Source organism: Falco cherrug, chromosome 5, assembly GCF_023634085.1.
Source record: "Falco cherrug isolate bFalChe1 chromosome 5, bFalChe1.pri, whole genome shotgun sequence".
Lineage (NCBI taxonomy): Eukaryota > Metazoa > Chordata > Aves > Falconiformes > Falconidae > Falco > Falco cherrug.
The window spans coordinates 12,736,681-12,753,806 of NC_073701.1; the positions used below are offsets into that span (position 1 = coordinate 12,736,681).

A 17,126-nucleotide genomic window follows, 5' to 3' on the forward strand; every position below is an offset into this window, starting at 1 on the left:
CAGTTCAAAGATAAAGCGACATTGGCAGTCGCTGCGGGTTTCAGGAGCTCCAGCTGCCGTCCCTTGCTGTCCTGTGGGCTGACACAACTGCTTGTGAGGCTGGGCCACCAACCAAACCTGGGCACTAATCCGAGTATACAAAAAGTCCTGTGAAAGCTCTTGTATCACTGAGCCACCAACTAAGTCCAGAGGTAAGGCTAAGGCTGTACAGGTTTCTTAGCAGTTAGACCCTCGGATTTGAGCCAGCAAACCAAAGTTTCTAAGGTTAATGAAAATAACTGCAAGCAACAAGGGAAGCTTCTTACTAAAATAAAAGAGGCTTTCCCTCTTGACTCCCATTGACTTTAAGCTCAAATAAAAGAACCTAATAATCTCTGAGAAACCTTGCCTGTTGAAGGCTTTTCTGTGTAGGGTAACCTTGCCTCCTATTTTACTTTGTAAAAACCTCTGTCATGAAGTCAATTTTACATGTATGAATTAGAAGTAAAGCTGAGAAACACTTAGAATATAGGCTTGGTCTTGCGTCCTAAGCATTGATGGGGAAAAGGGTTCAAAAATGGCTACCTGGGCTGTAACAGAGAGAGCAGGATTGTGTCTATGCAGGCTGTGGGGAAAGGGGCTAGGCTGAGGGAGGCGAAACCAATAATCATGAAATGGCTCAGAGGAAATCCAAGCAGGAAAGTGTTTGAATTAGAGAAAAATGGTGAAATGCACCGGTATGAGCGGTGACAACATATAATGTTTGGAAGCTAAAAATAAAACCAGTCAGGCCGGACAGCAGGGAAGATGTCCTTAAAAATAAGAGCAACCAGGCAGGGGATCAGGCTCCCAAGGGAGGTAGTCAAGACAGCAGTGTTTTCAGCATAAACAGGTAAGATGTGAGAGGGAACAGCATGTAGAGAAATGTGTTGTGTGATGCAGGGGTTCAGTCTTGAGGTTTTCCTCAGCTGTGCACTGTGCAATTGATAGGAAGAATTCATTACAGATCTGCCATACTGCGTAAGAGGTTAATCACAGATTGTGCAACATTGTGAGTGTATGGTAAGGGAAAAAACCTCCACAAACCTCTTTTTCTTCTCTGAATCCAATTAAATAGTGAAAATAAATACAAAGGTGTGCTTATTCTGCCTGCTCCTGCAAAATCCAGTGGTGACAAGGGTTAGATGTGGGTTATCTACTGTCTAGGTGCATTTTTCCATGGGAGGCCTCTCCTGTCCTCTGTCCGTGTGGGTTTGCTCGAGTTTGCTAATCTTCCCAGCTGACAGCACGGTAACAGAGGCTGTTCCATCCAGCAGAGAGTCAAGGGCAACATTTTGTAACGTGGACCCGGCCTTTGACAGGTAGTGCTGCTGAGTCACATTGTTTACACTTTCAAAATGTTTTTTTGCAACCTTGAAGGTTGGAAATAGACTTCTTTTCATAAAAAAGCTCAGGGTTTTTCTGTTCTGGTTTTCCCCAGCAGAAGCTGACTCTGGTATCACATGACTCCAGGAGCCTGATGTTAGGTCTACAGTGCCCAGGCCTTTAATCTGGCCCAGATGTTATCTCCTACCGTAATCACAAGAAAAGCTATGAAAATACATGTTCAACATATATGAAATTAAAAAGTTAAATGTTTCCACAAATTTATAATAATCCTGAAAATAATACAGACTGTTGAATGTAAGGATCTCAAATTTTGCTGTAAGTTGTTCTGGCTCTTGTTATTCTACTAACCAGCTGTCACACTCTATGAGGGATGGAAAACGTCATGACATTTAGACTTAATATTCTTTGTAGAAATCCTGGAGTAGATTTTCTAATCTAGAGGAAATGCAAGAAAGCTGTGTTTTGCATTATTTATTAGGAATGAAAGAAGTAGGTAAAGAGGGAAGTTTTGTGGATTTTTTTCTTTTGAAGTGAGGGTGTATTACAGAATCATTTAACTTTTTACCTCTTCAGAAAGAAAAGGGCACAGATATGAAAGGGGAACAGTAAATTATGCTTAAACACAGCACACTGGCCACTCATTTTAATTTTTTTCATTTGTAACTACTGCTCTAAGCAGCACAAACCCAGCTCACTACATTTAGTTTATCAAGGGCAACAAAAACCCAAGCCACCCCAAAAGTGCCGGGATGTAAATCACACACCATTGCATCAGCCAAGCAGCCAGTCCTGCTCATAAAGAACGCCTACTGCCTCTGTCTGGGAAAGATCAAAATCACAGCTCTTCAATCTCCACACCGGGGGTATTAATTGAAACTTAGTTTTACCCAATAGGTTATTCCCCCCGCTCAACAAGCGACCCGCTAGTATTACAGCCCGTTGCCCCCAGGTTTGCTCCTATTCCAGCCGGCAGGGCAGCGCAGGCCGGCAGGTATTTAAAAGCCACCGTGACCCCGCAGCTGACCTACGCGCCGGGCCCTGGGGAAGGGCCAAGGGGCCGCCGCAGCCTTCGCCTCGGGGGCACCAGCGCGGCCTTCCCGACAGCGGGTGGGCAGCGCTGGCAGCTGGAGGCCCTAAAGGGCACCGAAGTGCCCCACGCCACCCAGCCAAGCCGCAGGCACCTCTCCCCCGCCGAGAGACCGGCCGCCGCCTTTGTGCCGCCGCTCCTGCTCTGTGGCAGAAAGTAGCGCCGCCCCTCCCGGCCCGGTGTTGCTCCGCAGACCGCATCGCACGCGGCGGAGGGGGCGAGCGGAGGAAAGTAGTCCCGCTGGAATGCGACAGGGGCGGCCGCCCCGCGCGGCGCCCCCTCACCCTGTCCACGGGCGGGCACCGCGGGGGGTGCTGCGGGGAACCTGCCCGCCCCGCAGCCAGCGCCGGGCCCCGCCGGGCTTTTGTCACCCGCCGGGCGGCCGGGCGTGCGTGTGCGTGTGTGTGAGGCTGCCCGCGTGAGAGCGAGGCTGCGCGCGCGCGCGCGCCCCCGTGCGCGCGGCCTCCCCCGCCCCTCCGCCCGCCCGCTCCCTCCCTGACGGGAGAGGTGCCGGGGGGGCGGGCGCTGCTCCGGGAGCCGGGAGCCGTCCGGGCGCGGCGCGGGGCGGGGAGGCGGAGGCGAGGCCGGGCCGGGGGAGGAGGAGGAGGAGAACTGTATCCCTGCGCCTGTGCGCGCCCGGCGGAGGCGGAGGCCGGCCAGGCGAGCGGAGGGGTGGATGGGGGAACGACAGCGGCGGTTGCGGTGAGGCGGCGGCGGCCGGCATGGAGGGCAGCGCCTGCTTCCGTGGCGGCGCGGCGGGGCAAGTGGCCTGCTAGGGACCGGCGAGGGGGGAATCTCCGCGGCCGCCCTTCCCCGCCTCCCCCACCTTCCCCGCCACCTCCCCGCCCGCCTGGAAGCATGAACTGGCAGCGGAGGTGCTGCTCCTCGCCGCCGCCTCCCCGCCGGTGAGAGCGAGGAGGGAAGGAAGATGGGGGCTGTCCTGCGCAGCCTACTTGCCTGCAGTTTTTGTTCCCTGATGAGAGGTGAGCGGGGGGGCAGGGGGAAAAGTTGCAGGGCTGGTGGTGAGGGGCCATGTTTGGGCGTGCGGGAGGGGAGAGGCCTGGCTGCCGGCGGGGCGCGGGGCCCGGCGCGGGGGCAGCGCTCCCTCCCCGCCGCCGCCGCGGCCTCCCCGGCTCCCGGGCAACTTCCCCGGCGGCCCGCGCCGCGCTTGGGAGCACCCGCCCCGCCGGCCGCTTCTTTCGCCGCCCCATTGTTGTTTTCAAGTTGTTGGGTTTTTTCCTTAAAAACAAAAAAAGCCCCCAAACGCAGCGCACGCCCCCCGTCTCACCCCTCCGCGGGCGGCAGGCAGCGCGGGGGCAGCGGCTCGGCCACGCCAGTGTCAGGCTGATAGGGCTGCTGCTGTCGCCAGGCTCCTCTCGCCTCCCCCCCCCCCCGCCGAGGCTGGGGTCTCATCCTGCCAGGGCGGGGGGGGAGCGCGGAGGAGCCTCCCGCCTTGGGGGGGGGGGGGGCGGGGGCGCCCTTCGAAAGTACCCGGGAACTGGTGCTTCGCCCCCTGCGCAGCCGAGTTGGCGAGGAGAGGAACGAAGGCGCCTCTCAGCTGTGTTGGCTCTGCGCTGGGACTTGGGAGAAGTTTGTGTTTCACTGGTGCACTGCCACGGATGTGTATGCAGCTTTACATCAGCGGTCGAGTGCCTTACAAGGGGATGTCACTTAAAGCAGCTGAGTTTTTTTTTTTATTCCACTTCCCCTCTCCAACAAAATTTCTTGTCTTACAGAGCACAATTGGTAAGAAAACTGAGGACTTTTTTTGTTTTAATGCTGTAAACTTCACGACAGTAGCAATTGCTCTTGTGTTCAGACTTCCTGGGAAGAAATAACCTGTGGTGTTTGCACCCATCATTTTGCTGTTTGCTTGTATTTTTTCATACTAGATGGGGGAAGAGGTTAATTGCTAACAGTTAATCACACTTCGATTTAGAAAATTCATCAGTGCTAGTGCATTTTGATGAAAGCTAGACTAAAGGTGGTTTAGGTTGAAGTTAACTGCTCACTCTCCAGTTGCTCAATACTCTGGAAAACAAAAATTCTCCTTTCCCCCATACCCTTTTTTTTTTTTTCTCCTGTGCATCTGTTTGCCATATTGTATCCTGTTTGCAAAGATACAAATATACTTATTTAAATGGGCTGTGTAACATTTTGGACTCGTGGCGGTTAAGCCTCATTTTTCAATAGTTAAGTTAGGTGTGGAGTATAGACAGAAACTGTTTCCTGATTACTTCGTTTTATTAAGTAATGATCATACCTGTTCTTAATAAAACATTTGTTTGGCTCTAACTTGCTGTTCAGCCTAGTTCAAGATGACAGCACATAAATTGCTGTCATATGTAATGTCACATAATATTGTCACTGTAATTTCTTCAATTAATCTTGAAATAGTGACGTATACTTTGGCAAATTTTTGTATACTTGATGGTGCTTAATAAGACACTTTCAGGAAACGTTCAGTGATTTATAAACCATCCAGACTGTCATTTCTTTTGTTGTCTCTCGTCTTTGTCTATTGCCAAGGACATTTGTATCCAAACAGCATTTTTGGTTTTTCTGTGTTCATGGACTCCTGCTGTTTGATCACCTACCTGAAGTCGTAATCTTCTGTTTGTGACACAACAGTAATTTTCCTACTGGCTAATTGTTACCTTAGATGGAGATAAACAGCAGGAACAGCTGAACTCTGAAGAAACAAAAATCAAATTTTAATGCATGCGTCCTCCCTAATAAACAACATCTGTGAAAGTAGAATTGGTTTGAATAAGATGCGTTGAGTTCAGAAGAGGTGTCAGCAGTTCCTTAATGAGGCAGAGGCAGTGCCAGCATGAGTATGAATAAGTTTATACATGAAAGTAGAGGTGAAGTTATGAAGTTCAGTATTTGGTTTGTGAATTTAGTGCATGAAGGATGCCAAGCCAGCAGTGCTGGAGACTGAAATTCACAAAAGATGTTATAGTGTATATTTGTGGATTGCAGCATTCTCTTTGCTTACAGAACTAGCCTTCCTGTTCTTGTTGACTTTAAAAAAGCAAATGGACAGAGGTTTATGACAACTGAACTGCGATCGTTAGTCTGAGGAAACTGTGGTAGACTTGTTTACTTGTTCTGGAAAGGAATAAAATTGGTAACCTGGAAGCACAGTGCCCTGTAAGCTACTAAGGACTCGAAGAAATACCAGGTTGATACTAGCCAGAAATGGATGCATAGGGTAGCGCACCTGTCTTTCAAAGTCGTCCAAGGACTGTGATAAGCCAGATCCTACTAATGTTTTCAGGGCAGGTATCTGGATTTTTAAGAGGCATGAGGTTACTGTCAGAAAAGCTTGCTGTGGAAGTTCTGCGGTTTGGGGTTGATTTTTTTTTTTATTATTATTATTTTTATTTTTTTTTCTCCCTTCCATATTCTGGCTGATGGAAGAAAGGGGTCGTCACATTCCTTGACCCTCATCACAGTCCAGTCTCTGTTCTCCTCTCTCTGTCCCTGGTTTGATTTGAGGGATTGGGCTTCCTCCTCTCTGACCATCAACAGTGCTTCTTGGAGCTGCTCCCTGAGGGTATATGTGGAGGAGTGAGTTAAAGCTGCTTCATGGTAGCTTTGCTGTATTCTTCATGACAGCTGTGAAACCAAGCAGGATCTTGTTAGATAATTGACAGTTGCAAAGAGGCAGTAGCAGTGGCAACACATCTGTCGGGGAGCTACAGATAAGTGTGAAACTGAGGTTTTAACTTTTTAGTAAGTGATAAAGAGAGTTCTTCTTCTGCAAGTATTCATGGCTTACTTTTCTTTCAGAAATAACTCTCCAGTCAGCATGCAATTACTGCTTTGTTTGGTTTTTAAGTGCTGATCATGCTAACAGTGCATAAAGCTATTGTTTGGCTAGGAATCCTATAAATTATGTTTGTACACGTACTGAATGTGGCAGTCCTCTGTGTTTAAGGTCAGTTAGTGAAGAAATGAAAATGGCTTTGGTAATGGGCATTTTAAAACTGCTGCTCCCCTCTTATGCATTCAGAAGAGGGTTTGTTTTAATCTGTTATTGCTTTAATGTTGTTACTGCTTTAATTGGTTTTAATCTATTGTTACTTGCTTTGATAAAGAGATCATCTTTGCTTTTTGTATCTTTTTAGATAGACTCGTTTGCACATAGTTTAGAAGAGCTTAATGTTCAAGACTTGCTAAGCTGTGACTGGAGCTGTTTGCAGGTATTTTTCTACTAGAAGTCAGAGAAGGGGACAATGAAGGGGACAACGAACAGGTTTTTACTGCTTAAGTGCTCAGGTTGGAGAATAAGGAACTTCCAGCTGGAGTTATGTTTTTGCCTTCAGGCAAAAAGGTTCTCTTCACTTAGGACTGTACAATGCTTAAGTTTTGACAATGAGAATTGGAAATGTCTGTCTTTTTTGTAATCATCATGGTCTCTTTCTTCACCCAAGCTTGAATTAACTGTATTCTACTCATGTTTTTTCATTGTAAGGTTCCTCAGAAATCAGTGTGCCTTTGTCTGCCGTTATTTCCAATGCATTTTCCTTTTTCATCTCTCTATAGAACAATCTAAAATTAGTGTGATCTAAGGTGTTACAACATCCACCATTACTTTAATAGTTTTTGCAATTGCATCTCTGTGATACAGTTCACTTATCATCAGATTGCTTTAGCTTTTCTTTCTGAAAAATTAGGACTTAGAAAGTTTGATGGAATTTTTCATAGGTCTTGGAGGTAAGGTGAAGTAGGGGTTTTGGCCAAGTGCGATGAAGATATGGGGAAGTTCTGGGTATATGGGTAAAGATGTGTGTATATCTGGTTAGAGGTGTATGCAAATGATGGGCTTCTTGTATCCTTGAGTGGGAGTTATACAGATTTATTTGGGTGAAAAGCTTTGTTCATTTTTCAAACCAATACTGGTTAGAGGGGCATTAACCATATCTCATGTTTCCTTTTTCACTGGTGAATTGATTACCTCTGTATTACCTGAGTTTATAGGTGAGGAATTTGGCTGAAAGCTGTAGAATGGGTAGAGGTGTTTCTTTTGGTTTTTGGTTTTCTTTTTTTCTCCCCCCCCCCCCCCCCCGATAGGTCAGGATCTGGAGCATAGGAATGTTTTAACTGTCTGTCTTTGGGAGCTGGAGAAATCTGATTCCTTTGGACATCTGTAATCCACCTTTATGATGATGTCGCATCTCAGAAATGCCAGCTTCAAAAATATCTGCTGTAGTGCACGTAATATGGGATTTACTTTTTAGTTCAAATCAAGTAGAGCAAAGATAATATTTATTTTATTTTTCCTTCTGAGGGAGTGGGGTAGGGGAAGAAAACAGGGAGAAACAGGTCTCAGTTTCTGATCTGTCACCATTCATCTCTGGCAGCCAGTCTGCAGACTTAAACACTATATTCTTTATCCCCAGCATATTTAACCTCATTAATTTCCTGTGAAGTGCTAAATACTTGGATTGCCTTGCTAGTAGCTTCTTCAAAAGAGTCCACTTCCTTGTACTATAGGGAGGGGTACGTGTTATTGTTGCATGGCACCAGAAAAGCTTTGTTTCATGCTCCTGCTTCTGGCCGAGCCAGTGGCTCTGACGTGCTCGGCTCTTCTCCCAGTTCTGCTGGGGAGCCCTCACACTTCAGCCTGCTCACCTGAGAGAGATTTGTTTAATGAACTATATGTGGCTGGTGAAATTCTTTGCTGCCACCCACTTCTTTGATGGCACATGGGGGCCATTTGTACTTTGAAGGTAGTTGTTGCCAGTGAAGTAGAATTTACATTACTAAGGAATTTCCCACAGGTGGACTTTCACCAGTAACTAATACTAGTTTCTTAGAAGGACGTGGGGGGTGCAGCTGTTTTGCAGGCTGCAGGGATGGTCTGTTCACGTTCATATAAATGAGTTGGCATTGCTTGCTTAAAAGGTGAGTCCTTGAACCTGAATGCTATGGCTCACCAAGGGGGACTATTGGTGTGTGGAGGTGAGGTTTAGGATGAGCATGCAGCGAGTACTTCGCTTCTTCTGTGACAAGTGCTTTGTAGTGATGGCTTTTCCAGAGGGTAACTGCTGTTGGTGAAAGAAATAGGTTCTCTAATAATAACCTTTATTTCTTCAACTTATACCTCACTTGCATATTTTCAGAGTATATATCACTTGCAGAGTTACAGGGCACACAGTACTCTAAACAAAGAAGCTGTGTTCTTTTGTGGTAATTGTCCAAGGCTTGGAAGGGGAAAGCATTGCATCTCTAATGGGTTGTACATAAATGCTGGGTATCAACACCATAAACATTAAGTAACTTTCCTATTTATATATCTGGCAGGCAAGCTGACATAGAGAACCTTCCATTAAGGTCTCTATGCGTTCTTGTAGTTTATAAATATTTATGGCAAGGGATTGACAGTGTGAACAGGCTTGATATTTGCTCCCTGTGGACAGAACTTTATTTGAACACAGTGATAGTGTTTGCAAGTAGAAATGAGCTTGTCATTGTTTCTCCTTTTTGAAATGTTCTCCTGCAAAACAGTTATGAAAATAGGGTGGGGTTTTTGTCTCCTTGTGACTATCTTGCTACAGACCTTTCTGTTTCAATGTAATTGGCACAGCCCCCACCAATTTTGAAATAGTCAAACCTACCAGTCTATGAATAGAATGGGAATACTGTAATACTTTTTTCCATTTGATTTATATATACTTTTAAGAACATACCATTCAAAGTGCAGGTTAAAAGAAGCAATAGTTTAGTTAGTAATACTTAGTTTCCTTTGCAAAATGTTATAAACTATTTGGAGAAAGAGGCATGTCAGTTTAAAAGTTGGAATGCTTTTTGAGCTTCATTATTTGTACAGAGAGAACAATAAGGAAATGTTTTTAATATAAACAGACATGGAAAATGGCAACATTTTTTTAGTATCTTGTTACAGGATCACATTACCTAAATAGAATTACTCCCTCATGATATAATCAATGTGGCAGAAATGGGAATATAGTTTTGATTCTGTTTGAGGGGCATGTGTGAGCTCTTGATGTCAGATTTGAAAAGTAATATATTTGAGACAGAAAATCTTAGTCAACTAGCTGTATAATTTTTCTTCATCAGAAATTGTTTTCCTTGTTTATGATGCTGTAATGTAATTTTCTCCTTTATATTCTTCCTCTTACTCTTTTTCCCTCCCCTGCAATCTGTTCAGAGAGGAAAAACATAGTTTGTATGTTTGGTTTGTGGTTTTTTTGGTTTTTTTTTTTTTGTAAACTCTTTATGCCTCCAGAACTCCTCAATAATAAGCATTCTCCTCTGTCCCTTGTCAGTGAGTTCAGGCTTCTAGAAGGTGGCTGATGTGTTTGCTTGAATTCTGGAAGTTATGGGCCTGTGGAAGGTGATAGAAATGTAAAGTGCTGTAGCATTGTAGATTCTTTTTTTCCCTTCATTGTTCTGTAAAAGCAGTGAATAAAGCTCTTGCTTGTAGCCCTAGTGTGAATTACAATGTGGTAATTAAAATGTTAACACCTTGGAAATCCAAGAGTCCTCTTGTCCACACATAGATTAATAGAGTAGACTATTAAGAATAACAGAAAAGTAGGAATTTGTAAACTTTGTAGTGACTCTTATGTCCATTTGGAAAATGCACTGGTGTTCTAATAACTCAGAAACTGAACTGAGGCTCAACAGTTAGCCTTTACCCTGTAGGTAATGGTAAAATTAGTAAGTAAAATAATTCCAAGTTGGATGGGTTTGTGTTTATGGGTTTCTTTTCCTTTGAATTACCAGAAATAAGTCCTATTCAACATGAAAAAGACAATATTGTTCACCTTTTTCAAGGGATCCTGCATGTGTATGTATGTTTTGGTTTGTTTTGTTTTTCGTTTTTTTTTTTTCATGTGTCACTGCATCTAAGGTAAGCCTGTTGAAGAGTTGATGTTAGTAGTGCTGGAATGTGAGTGGCTTTGAGAGTTAAAAAAAAAATAAATCACTTTGGTCCAACTTTGTATCCAAAACAAACAAATGTGCAGTAATTTTCAAAATTCTTGGAAGTATGTGCACATCCTTCCTTACTCTTTTAAAAACAGTCCCTAACTATTTGTTTGAACTGGAATTGTTATTTATTAAATTAATATTTAAATATTAATTTAGTAGGAAATTTGATAGTCTTAAGAATTTGACTGGTCAAAGTGTAATTTTGGTTTGAGAGCTTTTTTTCCTTTGGCAGATGTTTTAAACTTGCACTGTGAGTATTTTATTTCAATTTTCTTATAAAACTATTTTCTAGTTCAGTGTGAATCCTTCATATTTTTGTGAAATTGTTGATATTGTCTTGTCTTGAAGAAAGTATTTTAGCTGCATGAGAAACAAAGTCTGAAGTTGTTTGGAAAAAGTTGTAGAGATATGGGGCTTTTTATTCTTGATACTTGTTGTGATGGATGAACTGACAAAGATGCCATTCACCCAGTGTGATCTGGGAAGTATGCCACAAAGAAATCATGGGGTAACTGATACGTTGGTTGTTGAAGAACTGTAGAGAGGTGGGGATGAATATGACAAGCCTTTGTGGTAGTACTGCTGCTCCCCCTGCCCCTACCCACTGTCCTAGCTGAGGACAGTCACTTACTTTTGTGGTGTACTCATCGGTGCTGGCAACTTTTTCTTTTTTATGGGTCATTCTGTCCAAAAGTTGGGGTCTGTTGTGCTAAATTCTGTTATCATGCTTTACAGCAGCTTCCTGATAGTGCTTCAAAAATCTAAACAAAAAAACCCCAACCACAGAACAGAATAAATAAATAAGTTGGGTTGGTGTTTTTTTTTACCTGATTAGACTAACTGACACACTTCAAGAAATATTTATCGTTTAGGCTAAGCATGCCAACTTGGATAAATTGTTGAAAAAGTAATCTAAGGGTAGCTCAGCATCTATGATCTTCTTGCCAATGTGGAAAAAGGCTTTGTTTGAAGGTAAACCAGTGTGCTTTGCTCAGGGTGTGGATTTTTTGGACTACATGGAACTATTAGCAATCTTGGTGAGACCTGTTGGCTGGGGCTATTCCTACATGGTATCTGCCAGTATAACTAGGGTCCTTCAGCTATGGAAGCAAGTGAGCTGGCAGGAGTGATTGAGGCCAAGCACTCCCAGGCTGTTGACTGGATGTGCACCCCTAAATACATGTGATGTCAAGGCTGGAACACATAGTGAGCTGTGATTGCTCCATAGTTGCAACAAATTTTGGAGCATTCCCATCAGCCTGCCGGGGTGTGCAAGGTCTGTCTTGCAGCCTTTACCCTTCCTAGGCTTTGGAAAACGGTCTGCCTTGGTCTCAGCATCAAGTCTTATGTCTCAGTTCTCTAATTCAGTGGAGGAACTTAAGCAATGCACAGTCTTTCAGCAGCTTCATGAGGGATATGATAGAACCTTTTGGTTTGTTTTCTAACTGTTAGAAGTGCTGTAGGGAGTGATGATGCCAGAAGGTGTGAAGGGTAGTGTTATATTTTAGTGTGATCAGGTCACCGTATCTGTCATCGTACTGGCTTCACATTTGGATTGCAAAATGTCATCCCTATTTAGATATAGGACCCAGCTGGTGCAGTATAGAATCATGGAATGGTTTGGGTTGGAAGGGACCTCAAAGTTACCTAGTTACATCCCCCTTGCCATGGGCAGGGACACCGTCCACTAGACCAGGTTGCTCAAAGCCCCATCCAGCCTGGCCTTGAACACTTCCAGGGATGGGGCATCCACAGTTCCTCTGGGCAACCCATTCCAGTGCCTCACCATCCTCACAGTAAAGAATTTCTTCCTAATATCTAATCTAAATCTGCCCTCTTTCTGTTTAAAGCCATTCCCTCTTGTCCGGTCACTACATGGCCTTGTAAAAAGTCCCTCTCCCGCCGTCTTGTAGGTCCCCTTTAGGTACTGGAAGGCCACTGTAAGGTCTCCCCGGAGCCTTCTTTTCTCCAAGCTGAACAACTCCCAACTCTCTCAGCCTGTCTTCACAGTATAGGTGTTCCAGCCCTCTGGTCATCTTCGTGGTCCTTTTCTGGACTTGTTCCAACAGGTCCCTGTCCCTCTGATGTTGTGAGCCCTGGAGCTGGATGCCGCACTCCAGGTGGTGCCTCATGAGAGCAGAGCAGAGGGGGAGAGTCACTTCCCTCGACCTGCTGGCCATGCTTCTGTTGATGCAGCCCAGGATACAGTTGCCTTTCTGGGTCGCAAGTGCATGTTGTTGGGCCGTGTTGAGACCTTTTCGTCCAGTATTTCTTTTTCTATATGAGTGAATGTCAGAAACATACCTTGTAGACAGGAGACGCTTTGCAGCATATTAACGCATATTAAATTTTTTCATTTAATGGATTGTGTTGATTTAAACATGAGTGTTTCCAGCAGAACTAAGGGAGCATTGTCAGTGTGCGTGAAACTGTTATGATTTCATCTGCAGTGCTGTGTGTTACTCTATTTGAGAAACTGGGAGAGTGTCGAAGGAAGGTTGTGAGGCCACCTGAGGAAATGGGAAGTGTAGCATTGAGGTTCTGCAGGCTTTAATATGGATCATGGTACTACTTGGTCATGCATCCCTAGGAGCCTTCCTGCTTTCCAGAGTGTGCTGCTGGCCCAGCAAAGTGTACTGTGCTGCTGCCAGGTCACCTTTATTTTCTTGACACTTTGTGACTCCCTTTCATAAGCAGGAGGGTAATGGAGGAAGGTGGTAGTGTTATATGGCAATGCAGCTGCAAGCAGATGCCTGACCGGGAAGCATAACGCTCTGCTCATCCTAGGTTGTTGTCAGCAAGATATTCAGCTTATAAAGTTAAAAAGATACCAGCTGCTGAAGTAGTGTGTTTTATCCCCATGAGAGTGCAATTGAATGAAATTCAGAGTAGGAGAGTCTATGTTATGTCAAGATGGACAGTGGATCAGAGTGCTACCTAACACAGAGAAGAGACATGCTGTGGTAATTTGGAAATCATCAACTACTGGCTGTATGGCTCTGTTGCCAAAAGGATGATTTGGTCAGAAATGCTTGCTGTTCAGAAGGTTATTTGGCTGTGATAGGCTGGCGTTTGTGGTACAGTTGTGTATGGTTTTGCTATACTCTGCCAGGTCTGTTGGGTTTTTTATGCCTGGACCTGGTATTTCAATCCTTCCCTGTACTTAATTTTCTTCCCTTCTTCTCACTCTCTTGTCTCTGTCCTTCTAGCTCTTCAGTAAGAGATATTTTTTTCCCTGTTATGCAGCAGGCTACTACTGCCTTTGTACCAGCTGGTCTTACAGGATGTCTTGGTCTCCACAGCTCCTATCTGGCCAGTGGCCTGCAAAACTAACAGTAGAAGCTTGGTGCAGAATCCAGGTACCATTGTTGCTGCTTGGTATCTTTACTTTTGCACTGATGTGGTTACTCATTGCATTCACTGGCAAGCTTGACTGTTCCTGTGACCTTTTGCATTACTATCTGAACAGCCCTTGGCTGGCTTTAGCATGTGCAATACACTTCAGGTTAGCTGAAAGGAGGAGAAAAAGTCCTTTCTGCCAAGTTTGGGTTGCCTTGTGCTTGTTTACTCAAGTCCCAGTTGCCTGCTGTGTCCTGCAAGTGTATTTGTGAGAGCAGGGAGACTGAGAGAGAAGAGAGCTCTCCCATTCACAGTGAAGGTGGAATAGGGGCTACTGGTAATCCAGTTTTCTTAAAAAAAATTGTGAATTGTGTGGAATAAATTGGGAAAGGTGCTCTGATGGAGCACTTGGTGCAGAATCCTGGCTTGCTGCTTGTTGTGATGAAACTCTTACGTGGTTACTGGTGATTTTTTTTGATTGTTTGAAAATATAAACCATCTCCGCATGAAAGTTCGTTAGGCTGTGTCCCTGCTTCTTTGGGAAGTGTATTTTCATTAGCAACTTGCCTCTCTTCTGATTTGACTCCAGTCTCCCAGGGTTTTATTCCCCATGCTACCTCAACCTTTTTCTTCTTGCTCCTCCAAACTAAGCAGCAAAACTCACAGATAACAATTTACAGAATTCCTTATAAGCATAAGCAATGATGAAGAAATTTGAAACCTGGGGATTAAAAAGAGAGTCCTCACAACTGACTGTGCCAGAATCCTTGTGTCAGTCCAGAGAGTTTTTCTTATGTTCTTGTGTTTGCTCTCTGTGGGACGTCTTGGGAATGGGGAGGATTGTATTACATACCAGGAGTTTTGTGTATAGTATGGTTTTGAGGAGGTTGTAATTAATGCTCTTTGCTGGTTATCTATGTCCATTTATCTGCTTTTCATTCTTTTGTGAGCTGAATGTAGGTGCATGTAATTCTGTCAAGGCATCTGTCAAATTCTTGCTTACTCTGCCTCATCCCAGCCAGTGTGTATTTGCTTGGTGCATCTTACCACCACACTCCCCTTTTCCGGTCCATGTTTGCCATCCTTGTGGCAGTATGCTTGGCAGTATCAATTCACCTTTAGATGGTCAGAGTTCTTCAGCAAGACTTTTAAAAGAGGGGGAGTTTTCCTAGCACAATGACATTTTCTTCCAGTGTAACAATCCATGGGTTTCTTACCAGTCGACTCCTGCATGGATATTGCTTTCCACAATGTGAGCAGTTGCTCAGTATTACCAGCTGGACCACACTGGGATTCTGGGGCAGGTTGCCACAACTTGTGGTGGCCACCTGTAGTCTGATGGGTCCTGTTTCTAAATTGGAGGCTCACAAGCAACTAGTTCAACTAATTTGTCAAAGCTGATGCAGTCCTCCCTTTCTCTGGTGTGCTAGTACTTAGATTTATCTGATTTTGTTGTGAAGCGGTTCTGGATGATGGTTGGCTAAAACCTACTTTTTGGCAGGTGTGGGGGAGAGCACTGTAGCCTTCTGCTGGTTTAGCTCCCTGCATTGTCTTACCGTCCTGTGGGACAAGTGCTAGTGCCAATGCAAAAGAGAGGTTGGGAACCAGCAGCTGAAAGTGGAACTGGGGAGAAAGGATGTGGCTGCAGTCGCATCTTGAGCAGATCTAGCAGCCTGCCAGTGAGAGGGGGGAGAGCTGCTCCCCCTTCCAGCTCCCTGCTGCTTGCCTTATGTTAGTTTTGGAGTTTGCTGAACCACTTCGTGAGTTGATTCAACTCACTAACCCAGTCAAACCTTTCACTGATGCTAATGACTTGAAACAGCTTGGGGAGGGGCCTTTAACTAAATGAGGGGGTAGAACAGCATTGCTAGGGGTTGAGAATATGAAAGAAGGGTTTGGGGAAAATGCTGTGCTAATTGCTTTAACCAGGCTAAATTCCATGTCAGTGAAAGAGAATGAGCCTGTTGAAGGTAACTGACCTCATGGCAGACTGAGGTGTCATGGATCATTTAAAGTGGAAAGGAGTGAGTGGGAACTTGTGGAAAAAACCTCTGGACTAAAGAAAAGCATGACAAATTCTGAGAGCTTGAAGTTGTCACTTAAAAACCAAAAAAACTGGAAAACATTTTTAGCTGGTAAAGTGATCTTTGTATGTTAGTTCATCACTTTGCATCCTGTGGACTGTAGCATTTTTAAGCCAGTATCAGACACTTAAAAATCAGATGTACAAAGAGTTTAGTAAACAAGTGTTAGGGAAAACAGAGTTAGGTATCTTGGGTATTAGAAAGTTTCAGTATGCTAGTGAGAGAGACAACAGTTGCAACCAAGAGGAAGAATTGGTACAAGAACTGGAGTTAGGTGGTGAGAAGGATGCTGATGTAGAATTCTAGTTGCAAAGTCAAGGCAAAAAAAGGTAGTGTCTGGATTTTAATATTGAATGTAGCAAGCTTATGGAAGTTTTTATGTGACTATTGGAGTTAAGAAGCAGTTAGGCTCAGTGACCCACTATTGACAGGAGTTTCTTATGATTTAAAATTATTTTTGTTGCAGTTCGAATGTTTTAAACTTCAGTTTTTGTAACTTGTCTTCTTGAGGCAAATGTTTGTCCTGCTGGTGGATCCAAAAAAACCTTGTTTTATACCTAAGCATAGCTTTTACTCTGTACTGGGTACTTCAATTAGAAGAATAAACTACATTTAGACCTCCAGGTGATAGAGGACATGCTAATATTTACTACTTTTCCAGTTGATTTCCAAGATGGGTGTTTTTTCTTTTACTTTTAAAAATGTGTGCTCCTCCTCAATATATTGCAGATTTTCCAGTTAAAATATTTATTCTTCTGATGTCTATAGAAAGGGATACAGAAACATAAGGAAAGCTTCTTAAAAAAAAAAAAATAGTCCTATCTCTTTGCCCCATTATAACTTGAACTGCAAAATAGTTGTCTAGCTTTGAACTTGGACTTCTTCCCTTAAGTTATTAATATATTTCATAACTGCATTATTCAAAAAGCCATCTTTTCAGTGTCCTGTGCTTCTTTTAAACTGAGTCATATTGAGCAGGCAGGGACCTTCTGCCACAATTTTCCTTCTGGCATTGCTGTTTGCGTCAAGTAAACGGCAAAGACGATACTAGGTACTAATGCTGCCAACTTCAGTAATTGGCTTTTCTAGGGTATTGAAGCCTTTGTGTTTTCTGGGAAGGGTTGGAGGGGGTGGGGGAGCAAACCTGTTTTTTATTATTTTGGTGATGCATGTTTCATTCCTGAATGTCACAACAAATTGGAATGAGAAGCTTAATGTCCTCATCTGCCAACCCTGCAGAATGTGTTACAAGTTGTGGCTTTGAATCAGTCTGCGTGAAA

At 44.1% G+C, this 17,126-nt stretch overlaps 1 protein-coding gene across 3 annotated transcripts in view; it reads left to right on the forward strand.

The window, feature by feature from the left end:
* Nucleotides 1-2,907: 2,907 nt before the first annotated feature.
* Nucleotides 2,908-17,126, forward strand: part of LRP6 (LDL receptor related protein 6) — a 128,381-nt gene continuing 114,162 nt past the window's right edge. For 2 of the 3 annotated variants that reach the window (XM_055710971.1, XM_055710972.1), the window contains exon 1: nucleotides 2,909-3,438. In XM_055710971.1, coding sequence (XP_055566946.1) covers nucleotides 3,384-3,438 — 55 coding nt within the window. In that variant the 5' untranslated portion in view covers nucleotides 2,909-3,383. Of the gene's footprint in view, nucleotides 3,439-17,126 lie in introns of all 3 variants that reach the window. The other variant, XM_055710973.1, reaches the window with a different exon arrangement.